The sequence below is a fragment of the Emydura macquarii genome, unplaced genomic scaffold (genome assembly GCF_026122565.2).
Source record: "Emydura macquarii macquarii isolate MOO-44397 ecotype Brisbane River unplaced genomic scaffold, CSIRO-AGI_Emac_v2 contig_1451, whole genome shotgun sequence".
Lineage (NCBI taxonomy): Eukaryota > Metazoa > Chordata > Testudines > Chelidae > Emydura > Emydura macquarii.
Window position 1 is genome coordinate 21,433,944 of NW_027131588.1, and position 19,285 is coordinate 21,453,228.

Consider the following 19,285-nt stretch of genomic DNA (forward strand, 5'->3'; position numbering starts at 1 on the left):
AGAGAGCCTCATCAAAGGCTCTTAAGCAAGGTAAGCAGTCATGGGATAAGAAGGAAAGAACTCCCATGGATCAGTAACAGATTAAAAGATAGGACACAAGGGGTAGGAATAAATGGTCAGTTTTCAGAATGGAGAGGAGTAAATAGCAGTGGCCCCCTGGGGATCTGTACTGGGATCAGTGCTGTCCAACTTACAAGTGATCTGGAAAAAGGGGTAAACAGTGAGATGGCAAAATTTGCAGATTATTCAAAACTACTCAAGATAGTTAAGTCCAAAGCAGATTGTGAAGAATTACAAAGGGATCTCACAAAACTGGATGACTGGGCAACAAAATGGTGGACGAAATTCAATGCAAAGTAATGCACATTGGAAAACATAATCCGAAGCATACATACAAAACAATGGGGTCTAAATTAGCTGTTACTACTCAAGAAAGAGCTCTTGGGATTCACTATGGATAGTTCTCTGAAAACGTCTGCTCGACGTGCAGGAGCAGTCAATAAAGCGAACAATGTTGGGAAGCATTAGGAAAGGGATAAATAGTCTGACAGAAATATTACAATGCCGCTATATAAATCCATGGTACGCCCACATCCTGAATACTGTGTGCAGTTCTGGTCACCCCATCTCAAAAAAAGATATATTAGAATTGGAAAAGGTACAGAGAAGGGCAACAAAAATAATTAAGAGCATGGAACAGCTTCCATATGAGGACTGGGACTTTTCATCTTGGAAAAGAGATGAGTAAAAGGGAACATGATAAAGGACTACAAAATCATGACTGGTGTGGAGAAAGTGAATAAGGAAATATTTAATCCTTCACAAAACACAAGAACCAGGGATCACCCAACATAATTAATAAGCAGCAGGTTTAAACAAACAAAAGGAAGAAGTTGCTTACGTGTAACTGGAGGTACTTTGAGATGTGTGATCCCCCATCTGTATTCCATATATGGATGCGCATGCACTCCTGAGTCCAGAAGTGTTTCTTAGCAGTGCCTGTTGACCTGCATGTGCATAGTATGTCTCCTTGTGGTCCCAGCTGAGCGTATAACAGGTAGTATGGGTCAATGCCCCTCCAGTTTCCCTCTTGCCATTGCATAATCCTGTTTGAAGCAGAGGGAAAAAAGAGCAGGTAGCGGAATTCAGATAGGGACCGCACATCTCGAAGCGCCTCCAGTTACAGGTAAGTAAAGAGATTACTTACTGTAACTGATTGTACTTCGAGATGTGTGGTCCCTATCTGGATTCCATATGTGGGTGCACGTGCCGGAAGCAGAACTGTTTGAAGTAGTTTCCGTCGACCTGTGCACCATGCATGGTCCATGTGGTTGTGTCTGAGGTCTTATGAGGCTGTGCAGATTGACGCACCCTCAGTTCCCTCTTACCAGCAGGTTTTGAGCCCGTAGCAGAGGGGATGGGGGTGGGATTGGAACCCATATAGAGACCACACCTCTTGAAGAGCCATCAGTTACAGTAAGTAACCTCCCTTCTCTTCAAGTGCTGGTCCCCATGTGGATTCCACGTGTGGGTAGCGTAGTGAGCAGTAGTCAGTTTGGAGGCGGAAGCGAGGGCTCAGTAGAAGTAAGTTTGTAGGACTGCTTGGCCAACTGCTGCAGAATGGGAAAGGGCGTAAAGAGCCACCAACATATGGATGGAGGACAACATTACTGCTTTACAGATGTCCTGCTATGTGACGTCTGTGAGGAGGGCTGACATGGTAGCCTTTGCTCTTGTGGAGCAGGGAGTGATGCCCGGTGGTGGAGAGGTTTGGGAAAGGGAGAAACACTGTGATGCAAGGGGAGATCCAGTTAGAATGGCGTTGGGAAGAAAGGGTGCGATCTCTGCACTGGTGTGCTATAGTAAAAGTCTGGATGAGGCTCGGAAAGTGCAGGTGCATTGGAGATAAAAGGCCAGAGCATAGCAGATGCCAAGTGAATGTAGGGTATATGCCTTGGTGGAGGTGTGTGGCTTATGGTAAAAGGTTGGAAGATGGATGACTTGATTGAGGTGGAACACTGAGACCACCCTGAGGAGAAACTTGAGAAGGAGTCATACGGAGACTTTACCCCTATGGAATATCGTGAAAGGTGGTGTTGCCATCATGACTGCTAGTTCACTGAGTCTTTGGGCGGAAGTGATGGCCACTCAGCAAACCACTTTCATGGATAGGTGGGTGAGTGAACAAGTGGCCAGAGGCTCAAAGGATGGTTTAGTGAGGGCCGAGAGGATGAGGTTCAGGTCCAATGGAGGGGTCAGTTTCCTGATTGATGGGAAGGTATTAAGGAGACCGCGAAGGAATTGAGCAGTGGTTGGATGGCTGAAGACAGAGAAGCCGTCCATAGGCAGGAGAAAAGCACTGATTGCTGCCAGGTGCACTCGAATGGAGGAGTGGGCAAGGCCTGAAAGGCTAAGGTTAAGCAGATAGTCGAGGATAGTCGGTATGGTCATGTTTATGGAATGGTGATGGTGTGCTGCCCACTCTGTGAAATGTCGCCATTTAGCTTGGTAGCATGCCCTGGTAGTGAGGGGTCGGCTCTGGGTGAGTATGTCCCTTACCAGCGTACAGCATGCCTTGTCTACTTGGAAGACCCATCCAAATACCAGGCCATGAGAGGATCTGGTTCAGAGTGGCAGATCTGGCCAAGCGGGAAGACGTATTGATGGGCCGTTTGAAAGGTGAAGATCTGTGAACCAATATTGGCGGGGCCAGAAAGGGACTGAGTATGAGGGCTGCTTGGTCCCGCCGCACATTGCAGAGTACTTGTGGGAGAAGCAGGTTGGGAGAAAAAGCATAATGCATCTCTGCTACCCAGGGTAGGAGGAGAGCATCCCTTTGTGAGTTCTGCCCGCAGGCACCCCAGAACAGAAAAAGGGGGAACTTGTGGTTGGAGGCCATCACAAAGAGATCCGATTGCAGTTTGCCCCACTGACAGAAGATGGAATGGAGAGTGGAGTTGTGCAGCTCTCACTCATGGCTGCAGTGTTAGGAGCAGCTGAAGGTATCTGCAAGGTTGTTGTCCATCCCTGGTATGTGAGTCATGTGAAGTACGACAACCAGTTCCACAGTCGTATTGCTCCCCGACAGCATTGGTGATCTGACACAGCCGTTTGTCAATGTAGACAACTGTGGTCATGTTGTCTGAGAGGGGCTGTATGTGTCTGGAACAAACGAAGGGAAGAAGCACCTGACAGGCACGCCGGACCGCATGTAGTTCCAGGATGTTGATGTGCATCCGTGCTTCTCTGGGGGACCGGAGGCCTTGCGCCATATGGTCCTATATGTGGACAACCCAGCTTACAAGGGAAGTGTCCCTGGTGAGAGTGGCATGGGGAGTAGGAGGGTTGAAGGAGATGCCCACAATGATCTTGGATGGGTCGCACTACCAAGTTAGGGAAGTGAGTACTGTAGGAGGAAGGAGGACCTGTTTGTTGAGGTGGTCCTTTTGCCGACTGCACACACAACAGAAGCCACAGCTGAAGGCATCTCATGTGAATGCATGCATGTGCATGCTGCCATATGTCCCAGGAGTGACAAGCAATGGTGGAGCCATGTGCGTGGGTGGTGCTGTAGTAGCATAATTAGGGAAGTAAGTGTGGTGAAGCGGTCTTTTGGAAGGAATGCCTTTTCCCTCATGGGAGTCCAAATAGGCTCCTATAAAGGTGAGTATTCTGGTTGGTACGAGGGTGGACTTCACCTTGTTGTTGCATATGCCCAAACTAGTTAGGAGCTCCCGCAGCATGCAGATTATGGCGAGGAAGCGGTCTTGGGATGATGCCACTAAGAGTCAGTTGTCCAGGTAAGGAAAAAGGGAGTGAAAAATGTGCCACCACCACAGTGAAGACCTTTGTGAACACTCCAGGGGCGGTGGCAATCCCGAAGGAGTACACAGAATTGGTAATGGAAGTGTCCCACCGTAAAGAGAAGAAAGTTGCAGTGGGCGGGGTGGATGTCCATATAGAAGTATGCATCCTTCATATCAGAGCCGCGAACCATGCTCCAGGGGGAAGGGAGGAAATGATTTGGGAAAGGATAGTCATTTGAAAGCAGAATTTGCGGATGAATTGGTTTAGTGCCTGCAGATCCAACATGGGGCAGAGATCTCCTTTTTCGGTATGAGAAAATAGGGGGAGTAGAAGCCATGGCTCTGATAATGGAGTGGGATCAGTTCTATGGCTCCTTTTTCGAAGAGGATGTGTGCTTCTCCTTGCAGGAGATCCAGTTGTGTTGGGCATGCACGATCAGCCTGGGAAGGGTGATGAGGGGGAAAGGTGTGGAATTCTATCAGATATCTTGTGAGCATTGTGTCTAGTGCCCTTCGATTGGTGGTAAACTTGCTCCAATTGTGAGCAAAAAGAGCAAGATGGCCCCCAAAGACGATTGGAGAAGCTGGAGGACAGTTGGGGCAAGGTTCATGGGTCCGTATGCAGGAGTCAAAAGGGATATTTTGAGGGTCATTGGTGGGAGGTAGGTGCCGTACAGGTGGAGGCGGCAGAGAATTTTGGCTGCTGCAACCGCTGGCATCAGTGTGGCTGGTCATGTTGGCATGACAGTAGGGTTGATAGCTGGGTAAGATGGGGTATCACGGATGGAAGGATGATCTGGTCTGGCAGCAGGCAGGGACTGAGGTATATAGGCCAAATGATCACACAGTGTGGCTTGTGAGTTCTTGAGCGAGTGCAGGTACTCATCCGTCTTCTTGCTGAAGAACTTCTGGTTGTCAAAGGGGAGGTCCTCTAGCTGTGGTTTGGACCTCCTTGGGGAATCCCAATGTCTGCAGCCAAGAGTCTTGCCTGAGCGCGACCTCCAAGGTCAGGGAGTTTGCTGCCATGTCCGCTGAATCAACCACTACCTGGAGGATGACCTTGACCAGCAACCTACCCTCATCAATTAGGGATTTAAAATCATTTTGTCCTCCAACAGGGAGGCTAGGAACTCTGCTAGCTTTGAGTACAACCTGAAGTCGTACTTTGCTAGTATGGCTGGGTAGCTGGTGATGCTAAATTATAAGCCTGTTGAGGAGCAGAACTTCCTCCAATGAGGTCAAGCTTTTTGGCTGCCCGATCTGGTGGGGTTGTCCGAAAGTGTTGCTGTCTGGCTCACTGATTAGTCATCTGCACCATGAGAGAGTTAGGTGTTGGGTGAATGAAAAGGAAGTCAGTGTCTGCACGCTTAGGTGTAGGGGTGCAGGATGCTGAGGCATACCAGATTGCCTGTGTTGCTTGAAGAATTGCATTATTAATTGGGAGTGCAATCTGTGAGAGTGCAGGTTGTGAGATCCCCAAGACGAGTTCTTGGGGGTCATTGACATCCTCTGCTGTGAGGTTAAGGGCCTGGGTCATCTGACAGAGGAGGTCCTGGTACTGCCCCTGATCACCTGGTGGGGAGAGTGGGAGGAATGAACGCCTCATCCAGGGAAGATGATGCTCCAGTTGGTACCAGCATTTCTGCTGGCTCCGCTGGTGCGGAGGGCATAATTATGTCAAGTGGCTCTTCATAGACAGAGGGAGTGTAGTCTGATGGAGGCCTGTATTGGTGTGGTGGTGCTCCACAGCCATGGTAAGGGTTCCAATGATGCCAGGAAGACCAGGCATGTTGGTCCCTGTGTGTCTATGGGCTACACGGATACCAGCACCACAGCTCTGCCGGTGGTGTGTACAATGTTGGTATCGCGGGCTGTGTGTCAGAGAGAAGGACAGCTGTGGTTTCAATGACCACTCAGAGTGTGACTACTATTCGGGAAATGGGGAAGCCATCAGAGCAGGTGTAGCCGGGTGGCGCTGGTACAGGCTCTGTGGGCCATCTAGTCAGCGGCTTCTGGAGGAGCAGCGGTTCATCCACTGGAGATGGAGACGGAGACGGCATGATCCCCCGAGATCCATGCAGCGGCAGGGAGCAGTACAAAGGCAGAAGCAGCTCTGCTGTAGGCATTAGGAGAGATAGTCTGCCCAGTGTGTGCGGTAGTGAGATGTGCTCGGTCCCTCTAGCCCATTATGGATGGACCATTTGGTCTGGCATGCCCTAATGTTCTGGGTGTCCTTGGACATCCAATTATTATAAGCTGGGAATAGACAACGGGATGGATCACTCAAAAATTGCCCTGTTCTGTTCATTCCCTCTGAAGCACTTGGCACTGGCCACTGTCAGGAACAGGATACTGGCCTAGACGGACCATTGGTCTGATCCAGTATGGTGGTTATGTTTAAATCACTAAGGTTTAAAAAAAATAATAAATAATAATAATAATTGCCAGTTAAGCAGACTTCCTCAGACCCACCTCACCAGAAGATAGATTGGGTGGGTATATTGGACTTTAACCAGTCTTTCACCTGTTAAAAGTATTGTCCTATGTACAAAATAAAAGGCTATAAACATGGTTCATATTATGAATACATGCCTACCCCCAAATGGAAAACCCACATACCATTTGAATCCATTGAAGAGCTTCTGGACAGATGCATTTGAAGTTCTTTCTGAAACCGTGGTGGAAGAGCTGATTTTTTTTCAGGCCTAAAAGATCAAAGGAAACTTCTTTAACTCTATTTCCAGTCTAACTAATACTATTACATCTGCTCACAAAGATATAAAAAATATTCATTTATAGTTTTTTTGTTTTATATTTGGATTAAAGTAGTAGTCCTCATTTAGAAAATGGATTAGGAGTTCTGTTTGAAGGTAGAACCACTTGCAGTTGTTGAATTCATATAGCAAGAGATAAGGGAATTCATTATTACTACTTTTAAAAATAAAATGCGTGAGAAGGGAAAAATGAAGAGAAATGGGAGATACTCATAAAACTGCTGTTCTTTGGAGAACCACATTGTCATTAATCTCAGTTCACTGCTACAGCATATGACCAAGACAGGAGCTTCCCGAGTTTAAAGTGTTAATTGTAGCAGGGAGTGTTTCATGTCACCCTGAAGCTGACTAAGGACAAGGCAAAACTGCAGTCTCTACCTCTCCTCAAAAAATGTTCCCTCAGGTTCTCAAGCTTCTGTTAATCACACCTTCTTAGGGAGGTTCAACAAACTGCCAATATCAAGCCCAGAGGTGGATATTCTCACTGTGATACCACCAAAGAAGCTTGCACTTGATATCCATCAATCTATACAAGTAAAGAATGCACATCAACAGCATGATAAAAACATGTCTAGTTTTATACAAAGTATTAGAAATTAGTTGTCTAATTTAACAAGTTCAGGAAAAAACCAGTTACTAACCTTCTGTAACTGTTGTTCGAGATGTGTTGCTCATGTCCATTCCACCCTAGATGTGGGCTTGTCCCGTGTACCACTGCTGGAGATTTTTCCCTCAGTAGTATCTACTGAGCCAGCTCTAGCACCCTCTGGAGTCGCATGCATATGGGCTAGCATAAGGGGTGCAGCTGGTCATGGCCCTCATTTCCTTCTTGCCGGTAACGCTAACAGTGGGGTAGGAGAGCGGATCGTGGGCTGGGCATGAGCAACACATCTGAAGAACAGTTATGGAAGGTTAGTAACAGTTTTTTCTTCAAGTGCTTGCTCATGTCAATTCCATGCTAGGTGTCTGGGTGAAAAATCACATTGGGGAAGAAAGTTACTAGAGCTTCCCTCGGATAGTGCTTGGGGTGTGCTACAGATCATCAGGATCTGATTTGGACGTGGATAGAGACCTTTTTAATACTTTTAATGAAAAAGTAAATGCTGCTGGGAACTGTGTGATTATGGGAGACTAACTTCTCGGATATAGACTGGAGGACAAGTGCTAGTAGTAATAATAGGGCCCAGATTTTCCTGAATGTGATAACGGACAGATTCCTTCACCAAACAGTTACTGAACCAACAAGAGGGGATGCCATTTTAGATTTGGTATTGGTGAGTAGTGAGGACCTCATAGAAGAACTGTTGTAGGGGACAACCTTGGTTTGAGAGACTATGAGCTAATTCAGTTCAAACTAAATGGACGGATAAACAAAAACAGATCTGACTAGGGTCTTTGATTTCAAAAGGGCTAAATTAAAAAAGTTAAGAGAATTAGTTAGGGGAGCAGACTGGACTGAAGAACTCATAGATCTAACTCATAGGAGGAAGCTTGGAATTAGTTCCTGCAACTTAGACTTGAAGTATCTGAAGCCTGCATCCAAAGGAAGGGGAAAAAATTCATAGGCAAGAGTTGTAGACCAACCTAGATGAGCAAGCATCTCAGACAGGTGATTACAAGAAAGCAGAAAACCTACAAGGAGTTGAAGATGAGAGATCAGCAAGGAAAGTTACCTCTTGGAGGTCAGAACATGTAGGAATAAAGTGAGAAATGCCAAAAGCCAAGTAAAATTGGACCTTGCAAAGGGAATTAAAACCAATAGTAAAAGGTTCTATAGCCATATAAACAGGAAGAAAACAAAGAAGTGGGACTGCTAAGCACTGAGGATGGGTTGGAGGAGAATGATAATCTAGGCATGGCCCAATATCCAAACAAATACTTTGCGCCTCCTCTTTTAATGAGACTAATGAAGGGCTTGGAGATAGTGGCAGGTTGGCTAATGGGAATGAGAATATGGAGGTAGAAATTACCATATCCAAAGTAGAAGCTAAATTCAAACAGCTTAATAGGACTAAATCAGGAGGCCCGGATAATCTCCATCCAAGAATATTAAAGGAACTGGCACATGAAATTGCAAGCCCATTAGCAAGGATTTTTAACGAATCTGTAAACTCAGGGGCTGTACCGTATGACTGGAGAATTGCTAACATAGTTCCTATTTTTAAGAAAGGTGAAAAAAAATGATCCTGGGTAACTATAAGTCTGTTACTTGACTGCAGTAGCATGCAAAGTGTTGGAAAATTTTTTGAAAAAGTAGTTAAGGACATCGAGGTTAATGGTAATTGGGACAAAATACAACATGGCTTTATAAAAGGTAGATCGTGCCAGACCAACCTGATCTCCTTTTTGGAAAAGATACGTTTTTTCAGACAAAGGGAATGCAGTGGATCTAGTTTACCTAGATTTCAGGAAGGCATTTGATACAGTTACACATGGGGAATTATTAGTTAAACTGAAAAAGATAGGGATTAATATGAAAATTGAAAGGTGGATAAGGAACTGGTTAAAGGGGAGACTACAATGGGTGAACTGTCAAGCTGGAGGGAGGTTACTAGTGGAGTTCCTTGGGGATCGGTCTTGGGACCAATTTAATTTAAGCTTTTAATTACTGATCTTGGCACTAAAAGTGAGAATGTGCTGATAAAAAGTTTGCAGATGACACAAAGTTTGGAGATATTACCAATATAGAGAAGGATGGGGATATCATACAAGATGATCTGGATGACCTTGTAGACTGGAGTAAACAGAAATAGGATGAAATTTAATAGTGGAAAGTGCAAAGTCATGCAATTAGGGACTAATAAGAATTTTTGCTATAAGCTGGAGATGCATCAGTTTGAAGTGACAGAGGAGAAGGAGGACCTGGGGAGTATTGGTTGATCACAAGATGACTATGAGTCGCCAATGTGATGCTGCCCTGCATTGAACAGGAGGTCAGACTAGATAATCATATTGGTTCTGTCTGATCTTAAAGTCTATGAGATTCACAAGCAGTACTCCTGATGGTGGGCTCGGAGTTCATGGACATGCTGACTAACACTGCTCTGCTGACACTAGATTGTCACTGGCCTGGTGGTTGGTGTAGTGAAACATGAAGGTCTGAACCAATGACCATGTTGTGGCTCTGCAGAGGTCCTGGATCGGTACCCCCGTGAAGAATGGCGCTGATGAAGCCTGAGCTCTTGTAGAATGAGCCGACACAATGGTCAGAGGCGGAACCTTTGCCTGCTTGTAGCAAGCTGGGATAAGGCGGCTATCCAGGATGAGAATCTTTGGGATGACATTGATAGTCCTCTCATCCTTTCCACTACTGCTACAAAGAGCTGCGGGGACCTTGGATTTTAGGCCTCTTTTATCAAAAGAACGATGTCTGAAGCCAACGCACCTCAGCGATCTTGAGCAACTTCCTCCACAGCCCCCCTACATAGGAGGAATTGCCCCTCCTGCACGCGTTGTGCCCACACCTAATGAACATGGAACAGACATAAGCAAGCACTCGAAGAAGAACCTTGATATTCCTTCCAAAAAAACCCTTGAAAATAACGTTGCTCACTTAAGTACTCAAATTATGCATGTTGCCTTAGTCTTCATAGTTTAACTTTCCTATACATTAATATACATAGGCAGATCATGTTATATTTTTCATGAATCATTTTTCTAATGTCTTACTGACTTAGGGGCAAATCCTGACTTCCAAGCAAGCTGCATGTGCACAACACACTCATCCATTTATCTAGTACACTGTGTTCTCAAACATGTAGTGTTCTCACAAAGATGTACACTTTACTAATTCTCTCACTACCCGTGTAATATATCTCTAGTCTAAAGTTTTAGACAGAGCCTAGAAACTGGATGAGAGATTAAAATTATATGTAGACATTTAAACAGTCTTTCTTTTGCAGACACTAGCGTTATACTGTTCAGGTGCATCTCAGAAGCTGCTTCTGAGAGAGTGTGTTCTTTAGGGTAAAGAGTGGAAAGTACCAGCAAATAGCTTATGCTAACTGGAGTTCTGATTCAATACTGTGCTTTGCACAGAGGGATCATTCAGTGCCAATAAGCATGCAATGGAGCTGCCTCAGCAACTGCTGGTGGGTTTGATTACCCAGTAGTTTGATTCTAGGACATTTTTTGTTTATTCTTGTTGCAAATAGGTCCACTCGAGGAGTCCCCCATAACTGGAAAATGGACCTGACATGTGGGCAAAGAGGCCAATCCTGGTGATCTGTGAACAATTTGCTCAGGTGGTCTGCCTGCGTGTTTTGAACTCCTGGAAGGTAAGCAGCTTTCAGGTTGATGGAACTGGAATTTCTTCATTGCCAGAAGAGGATTGTCTCTTGGCATAGCTTTATTAATCAGACCCTGCCCCAACAAATTCTGTCCCTTGATATGCAGAAGGAATATCACCCAAGCTGATGACCTGAAGCTTCCTGATATTTATGTGGAGACTTAGATCTTGGGGAGACTAAAGGCACTGAATCTGAAGGGGAGCTAAGTGAGGTCCCCCAACTAGATCTGATGCATCTGCAACTAGAATGTGTGACTGCTGTGGAGAGGTAAAGAAACCTTCCCCACAAACATTTACAGGTTCTACCCACCAGGCCAGGGAGGACAAGATCTGAGCAGGTACTTGAACAACTATGTCCATATGATGACAAGCCAGTGACTACTATGAGACTAGCCAACTCTGTAGTGCTCTAAATGTGCAGTCTGGCATAAGTGCCCACTGCCATGTGTCCCAGAAGTTTGAGGCAGTTCTGAACTATGGTCACAAGTTCTGGCTATAGATCTAGACAATGACCTACAATGCCTGGAACCTCGGCTCCAACAGGAAAGCCCTGGCTTTTGTAGAATCCAGGATTGCCCCAATGAATTCTATTCTCTAAACAGGCATCCGGATAGAGTTCACTGTACTGATTAGGAGCCCCAGAGCATCGAAAGTGGACTGAGTAATGACTACGCTGGAGACTACCAGAGACCTGGACTGGCTTCTTACTAGCCCGTCATCTAGGTAAGGAACTACATGGACTCCTAATCATTGCAAACATGCTGCTACTACAGACATGCATTTCATGAATATATGAGGGGTTGCTGACAGGCCAAAAGGCAGTACAGTGAATAAGTAGGGAGATCCATTGACCATGAATCTCAGAAACTTTCAGTGGCTCTGGTAAATCACCATGTGAAAATAAGCCTCTTTTAAGATGAGAGCAGCATACCAGTTTCTGGGATAACAGATGCTAGAATAACCATCTGGAATTTTGTTTTCTTTAGGAAATTGTTTAGCTGCTTTAGATCTAATATGGGCCTGAACCCCTCACTCCCACTCCTTTGCCTTCAGGATTAGGAAATAATGGGAATAAAATCCATTCCCTCTGAATGACACAGCAACTTCCTGTATGGCCCCCATGAGAAGGAAACACTGGACCTCTTGGAGAAGAAAGCTCTCATGAGGTTTCTGAATAGGAATGGGGATAGAAGGGGCAGGAGGGAAAGAGAACAAATAAATTGAAGCAGGTATGCCAGTTCCACTATGGAGCCACTGATCTGTGGTGATGCGGTCCAAGCACTTCAGTGGGACAGATAGGTGGCAAAAACTGGGGTGGAGAAAGATGGTATTGTGGGAAGCGATAGCCTGCTCTTGACCAACAGGTCAAAATGATTGTTTAGAGAACCCAGCTTGCCTAGAAGAACTGGTGGCTGCAGAATGGGGAGGACGATGACCACAGCAGATAACTTCTATCCCTCTTTTTGGGCAAGTCCTGGGTATGCAGCATGAAGGGCTGAAACTGTTGAGACTTCTGTGGGCAGAAAGGTTTCCTTTTGTTAGTGGTGTATAAATCCCCAGAGATTTAAGAATCACTCTTGAAAAGGGTGGATTAAAAAAAAAAAAACAAAAAAAACAATGATTTTTTTTTAAATAATTTTTTTTTTTATTTAAATGGGATTTTTTTTTATTTAAAAAACCACTAAATTTCTTTCATTTAAAAAAATAAGTTAGTTAAATCTCATCACAAACATGTTAAATCTACACTTACAGGTCTCAAAGATGAATTAATGGCTCTAGTCTGTCCGGCCTAACTACCAGCTCTTGCTTCTTGAAAGTTCTGGGCTTTCACTTTCTGTTTCTCAGCAGACTAAAGTCACATGCATAAAGAAAGACACAGTCTGGATAGGATTGTTGTTGTTCTGTGCTTATGGGGTGATGGAGCTGGGCCAAGCAAGACAGAGGTGTTAGTTAAGACACTGTCTTAAGACACAGACAAAGGACGGAGGCAGAGTAGAAAGGAACAGTGGAGTGGACTGGAAAGGAAAAGGGAAGACATTATTCAGTACACACACAGCTTCCTATATTCCCCCACACTTTTGACACAGAAAAACTGTCATGGCTTCTGGGTGCAAGAGACCCTATCTGGGAATATTTGAAGAAATTCCTTCCCTGGGTAAAAAAGGAAAACATCGTCAAGTGTAAAAAGTGCAGGGCCTAGCTGCAGGAATGAAACATAATGCAAACTGCTTATTGGGAGAAATTGATGTGGATGAAGATGTGAATATGTCTGAAGAACAATGTGGATCAACTGGTTAGTAACAATTTATTTTGCAATGCATCATTCTTCAAGAGTCTCTCTATGCCTTTTAGTATAGTGTGATTTAACAAGTAAATTCCCAAGCTGTTTGCTATGTGGGATGTTGCTAGAAATGAAAAAAGGTTAGTTTAGCTAATCCTTATGGCTTGTTCAACTAGGTAACTAGGTTTAGAATCTATCACCCAAGCATACAGTTCAGAAAGCTGCAGTAAGAGAAATCTAGAGTTGCCAGTTGCCACTGGTGTCATTTTTTTATTTTACATTACATAATACATGCCCCTTATTTTGGAACATCATGGCAACAGACCATAATAGTGATGCCATAAATCCAGTCCCTATTTTACTTCAGCATAACTCTGCTTTCCCAAGGGAACCCCATCCTATATGCTTGTTTTCTCAAAAAAAGAGACGTGCCAGTGAGTTCTATGGGGCTTACTCCAAAATTAAGTGCAGTCTAAGTGAACTCAGGCTTAGCTTTTTTGGTAATTTGGAATCTGATCTGCATCCTTGCTGCAAAAAATTGTAAATTATTAACTGAATAAGAGAGAGTGAGAAGAACGACTATTCAAAATCATTTTTGAATTTTGTTTCAGGATTCCATTTAAGCATAAGAGACTGACTGTGACTGTCTATCTGTAACAACTTCAGAGTCAACTGTTGGTACTTTTAGCAGCAGTGCAGCAACTAAATTTCAGACAATAAAGTATTAGTAGCAAGCAAAAGATTTCAATCATCCAGTAAAACCACCACCACGGATGGGTTTGTAGTAAGGACCAGCAAATACCAACAAGACACCATCGATGAAAAGATTGCTCAGTTCATTTCTGCCACAAATTCTCCTTTTCACATTGTTAACAACAAACACTTCATTGACATGGATGAGTCTTTTCAACCAAGCTACATTACATCTGGTAGAGCAGACATTGATGGAAGGTTACTAGATACAGTGTATGAGAAGAAATACGGAGGGGAAATTTGCCAGTTTAAGCCTTGATGGGTGAAGCAATGTACACAATGATCCAGTAACATGTGCCTGTATGACAACAGAAGATGGGGTTGTAGATCTTTCAGAAATAATAGATACATTGGGAAATGCCCACACAGAATATGTAAAAGAAGTGGCAGTGAAAGCTGTAATAAACTGTGAACAAAAATTCAACTATCATGTGCAGTTTTGTCACACACAATGCTGCAAACAGGCAAATATGAGAAGATACTTAGAAGAAGAAGTGGAAAGATGCTCCTTAACACATGGCCCATTTAATGCATCTTTTAGCCAAAGACTTAAGTATGTCTTCTCCAGGAATAAAAGAAAATGCTGTTGAAGTCACAAAATACTTCTGTAACAACCATTTTGCTTCAGCTTCACTGACAAGAGCAGGAGGATCCGAACTAATTCTCCCTCAAGATGTTTGATGGAATTCTGTGGTTGATTGTTTTGAACAATTTATTAAGAACTGGCCTATTCTCATAAAACTTTGTGAAGAAAACTATGATAAAAATAGATGGAAGTATCTCATCCAAAGTATCTAACATTGGATTAAAGAGGAATGTAGAGGATATGCTCAGTATATGGAAGCCTATATCCATAGCCTTAAACTTCAGAGACATCGTTGCTGCATTGCTGATGCTGTCGGAATTTGGAAGGCATTTCAAGAGACATTGAAGAAATACCTCACCAGAAAGTTAAACTGTAGGCAATAAAGAAGCAAATGGATCAAGCACTAACTCCACCTCATTTTCTTGTGAACATTCTTGACCCCAGATATAAAGGTAGATGCCTAATTTCTGAAGAAGATGCTGCTGCCATGGCATGGGCATCTCAAAATCACTCCTCAGTTATGCCAGTCATAATAAATTTCAGGGCTGGAGTGGAACTATTTAAACAGTACATGTTTAATGATGTTTTGAACAAAGTCACTCCCCTGAATTGGTGGAAATCATTAGCGAGGTACCTTGAAACAGAGTTCCTTCAGTTGCTAAACCAACTTTTCACAGCAGTGGTTTCCTTTGTAGGCAGAGAGAATATTTTCGTTGTTTGGTATTATTTACTCAAAGCTAAGAAATTGATTGGGACTTGAAAAAGCAGGAAAACTTGTATTTCTGTTTCAGTCTATGAATAAAAATGATAGTGGGAGTGGGGAAGATGAGAGAAAGTTGTAGAAGTTTTAAGGACACTGTACGTTTATGATGACTTGTCTGTTAGAGTTTAAAAAATCTGAAAAATTAAAAAAAAAATAAAAAGTTTAAGGACAGCCATCAGCCAGCAATTGAGGAGACTGCTGCAATTGCAAATGTGAAACATTTATGGAACATTTAAGATTTAGTTTAATAAAATATAAGTGCTATTGTGTTTGTGTGTGACTTAGTTCTTACCATTCCTAATGTACTGCTGCTGCATCTGCAGCTTGACACAGATAATGAGTATTACGTGCTATTTCCTAAATTAATAACTTGATTTTTATCTAAAAAAAGGCACACAAAGTATACCTTCCTAGATGTTGTAAAATGCTGTACTGAGTTGTAAATTAACATGCTTTAGTGATCAGATTTGCACCATTGTTTAAGAAATGTGAAGTAGTATCAGTGGTAAACTTAATTTAAAATCAATGATTTTCTCTTGGTGATTTAAATAAATGATTTAAATCAATCCACCTGAATTCTTAAGATTCTGAAGCCTTTCATCTGTCTTATCGGACAAGAGAGAGGGGCCTTCAAGTGGGAAGTCGTGAATGGTTTGTTGCACCTCCGGTGGAAGACCTGACAACTGTAGCCAAGATGAAAGCGCATAATCATGGTGGAAGCCATAGCTTGAGCTGCAGTCTGCCACATCCATGCTTACGTGCAATGCAGTTTTGGCAATTATTTTGTCCTTTTCCACAATAGCAGTGAACTCAGTTTCTGGATGATGCGAAGCAGATCTTTAAACTTCAGGATATTACCCCCCCTTGCTGAAATCATATCAACCAAGCAAAGGCTGATATTTCACTATCATAAGCTGTAAACCTCCTGTGGAATAAAGCTTCCTGCTGAATAGGTCTCGCCTTCTGGCATCTTTTCCTTTCAGATTTGAGGCCTGTTTTTCCTGTCACTCTTTCATTAGCAGCACCAACTACAAGAGAGCCTGGAGGAACCTGATTACAGAAGTGCTCAAATCCCTGTGAAGGGATAGATCTTCTCTCAACCCATTTAGCAGTGGGAGGCAGGGAAAATGGGGTCTGCCGTAAAATTTTGATGGGTCCCAGGGTTGTCTCCAACAGGGAAAGCTACCGTAGAGGGTCCCACAGAGGCTAAAATGTCCATGAGCTAGTGCCATCTTTCCAGCACCTCTTCTGGTTGGATATCCAGAGCAGCAGCCATGATCCTCAACAAGCCCTAATGAGCCCTGAAATCATTAGAATAGGGAAAGGTAGAGACTCAGTCACTACTGCCTCATCAAGCGACAAAGATGAAGCTACGGGTTGTTGAGGAGATCCCTCCTCCAATTCCTCCACAGGAGAGTACTGAGCACTCACAGTTCCCCTTTCACAGTCCTGGTCCCAGTACTGGAGGAGAGAAAACTGTGACCCTGCTGCAGATGGTCCTGGTACCTAGCTGATGTAGAAGGGCGAGAAGGGAACAGAGAGGCTCAAGAGTGGAGAGGGAAATCCCAAGAGGTCCAAAAGAGCCAGCATGGAAGAGGGACCCAGCTATGCGCAGGCCATCAGCCCTTAAAGTGCTAAGACTGTGGCAGGCACCATGGTGGGCAGGCACCCAATAGTGCTGCTGGGCATGCTCAAATCAAGACACACGATCTAACCTTGAAGTTGGATGAGGAGCGAACTTACTCAGACCACAGGGGTACTGATCCCCATCAGTACTGAGAAGATTGGCTCCAAGTCTGGAGATGGGGGTACTGTTGAAATCAGCCCCAGCTTTCCCCAGATGGAACTCTTATGGAGAGGTGCAGCAACAATAGCAGTGACCGGTACCAAACAGCATTCTGCGGCTGGAGCTGGGACGAAGCAACTCTCAGCCTGCTTCAAAAGCCACAGGTGAAGACAGCCCTGGAAACTGCTCCTGAACCTGCAGTGCTGAAAGATGTGCCAGCCCTTCAGGAATTGGTCTCAATGAAGCCTTCAGAGGCTTCAGAGTCGGCTTCAGAGTCAGCAATCCCACCTCACTTACGGATTGTATCTGGGGATGCCCCTTCTTTGAGCATATCTCCAAGTCCTTGCCTCCACTCGGTGCTGTCACGGTAAATTTCAAAAGGTCCAGCCCAAAGGCTTTGGAAAACTTATATAGTCTCTTAATTACCAGCGATGAGGATCTGCCTCTCTACTCGTCAAATCAGGGGCAGCACTCCTACCCAGCTCAGATGGGCTCAGTACCCATTCCGAGTGGGAAGGTTCCAATGGCAGGCAGAGAGCAGACTCCACAAGCAGGTACTCGAGTCTGACAACCCTGTCCTTCTACTAATTGCCATTTGTCACTCACATGCACCTCTCCCCGACACATAAGGCAGCTGGGGGGTGAATTGTTCACTGGCATAAACTTGTTACATGAGTGACAGGCCTTGAAACCAGAAGAATAAGGCAATAGTCCAGTACCGAGCCTGATACCCAAACAGGGCCCAGTAACGCCACTCTAGTAAAACATTGCTCTAAGCTTACTCTCATATCTAACTGTGTACAAACGCACTACACTAGACTCAAACTAATGCTATAGATACTCTATACACGGGAAGAGGGAAGCCTTGCAAATAGAAGGATTGCAGTTCTGACAACAGTCATTGGCAGCAGGAAGGAACTGGGGGACGGGGAGATCATGAGCATTGTGACTCTCAATACCTGCATGCAGTGACATAAGGCATCAGAGGGTTCTCATGCGGCCCTGACGGGTACTGTGAGGGAAAAAATACCTCCAACAACTGTGCACGAGGTGTGCATACACCTCCACAGGGGAAGGACATGTGCAATCATTCAAAGAAAATACAAAATTAGAATGCCAGACTAATGTATGTGCACTAAATAAATGGAGTTAATTTAAGTAAGCAGCAATCAGTGTTGGAGGATCACACAGGATATGTTAACACTGCAATTAAAAACCCATGGCTGGCCCCTGCCAGCTCACGTGGCTCAGGCCTAGGGACTGTTTAATCGCAGAGTAGATATTCAGGCTCTAGGACCCTGTGAGGCGGGAGATTCCAGAGCTCAGGCTGCAGCCCAAGCCCAAGCATCTACATTGCAGTTACACAGCCCCTTGACCCAGGCCAGCTGTGGTTACTAACTGAAGTGTAGACGTACCCAGAGTTATCAAATACCAGGACAGCCAGCCATCTGAGGAATGACATCACTGATGAATTTTGAGGAAGCTACAAAGGCTGTAGAAACAACATGGGCCCCAAAGGGGAGCATTGGTGACTTTTTCTCCTATTTAATTTAGGTTCTTTTAGGTTACAGCTTAAGTTTTCAGAGATGAATTGCAAATTCTTGTTCAAAAAGGATTCACTGAGAGCAAAATCCAAATTAGTCTACAAACACTAAAAGCAATACAATGCAATTACAAACACTAATGAGAAGCTAATTTTAAAATGGATTCTTCAAGCCCCTTATGACTTATACTTTCGTTAAGGTTTATAAATGCAGAGAATAGGCCCTTGCATATTCAGACCATTTAGTTTTAAGCATCCTCTTTCCGTATTTCAAAAGGAGTTTTTGCTCCGTATTTGGAGAGGTTCACCACTAGGTGTCACTAATGCTCCATATTCTCAGCCAAATACCCTACAACAATAACAGGATAAAGTCGGGTAAAATGGGGTTATTTGGCTGACAAATTATGGTGTAATGCTGACAGGATTATAATGCTTATTAGAGTGAAACATGCTGGAATGCAACCAGGACGTTTTAAATCAGTGTTAGGCTTTGCTATACTATAAAAGGTAATACTGATTGAGTGCAGTTGGCCTGATAATTAGTTGACGTAATATCATAAAACCGTGCACTCATGCTGTCTCACACACTGTACAAGTCAACTGAAGAAACACAGGTACATGCATAATTACGTTTAAAAATAATGGAATTTTAGGTGTTTCTGCAACTGATGACAGAACTGCACTGACTCACATGATTTATGAAGA

The 19,285-nt window shown here is 44.1% G+C and overlaps 1 protein-coding gene across 3 annotated transcripts in view; it reads right to left on the minus strand.

The window, feature by feature from the left end:
* Window positions 1-19,285, minus strand: part of TDRD7 (tudor domain containing 7) — an 81,548-nt gene that overhangs the window by 34,044 nt on the left and 28,219 nt on the right. For all 3 annotated transcript variants that reach the window (XM_067553336.1, XM_067553337.1, XM_067553335.1), the window contains exon 5: window positions 6,426-6,511. In XM_067553336.1, the coding sequence (XP_067409437.1) occupies window positions 6,426-6,511 (86 nt within the window). The remainder of the gene's footprint in view (window positions 1-6,425; window positions 6,512-19,285) is intronic.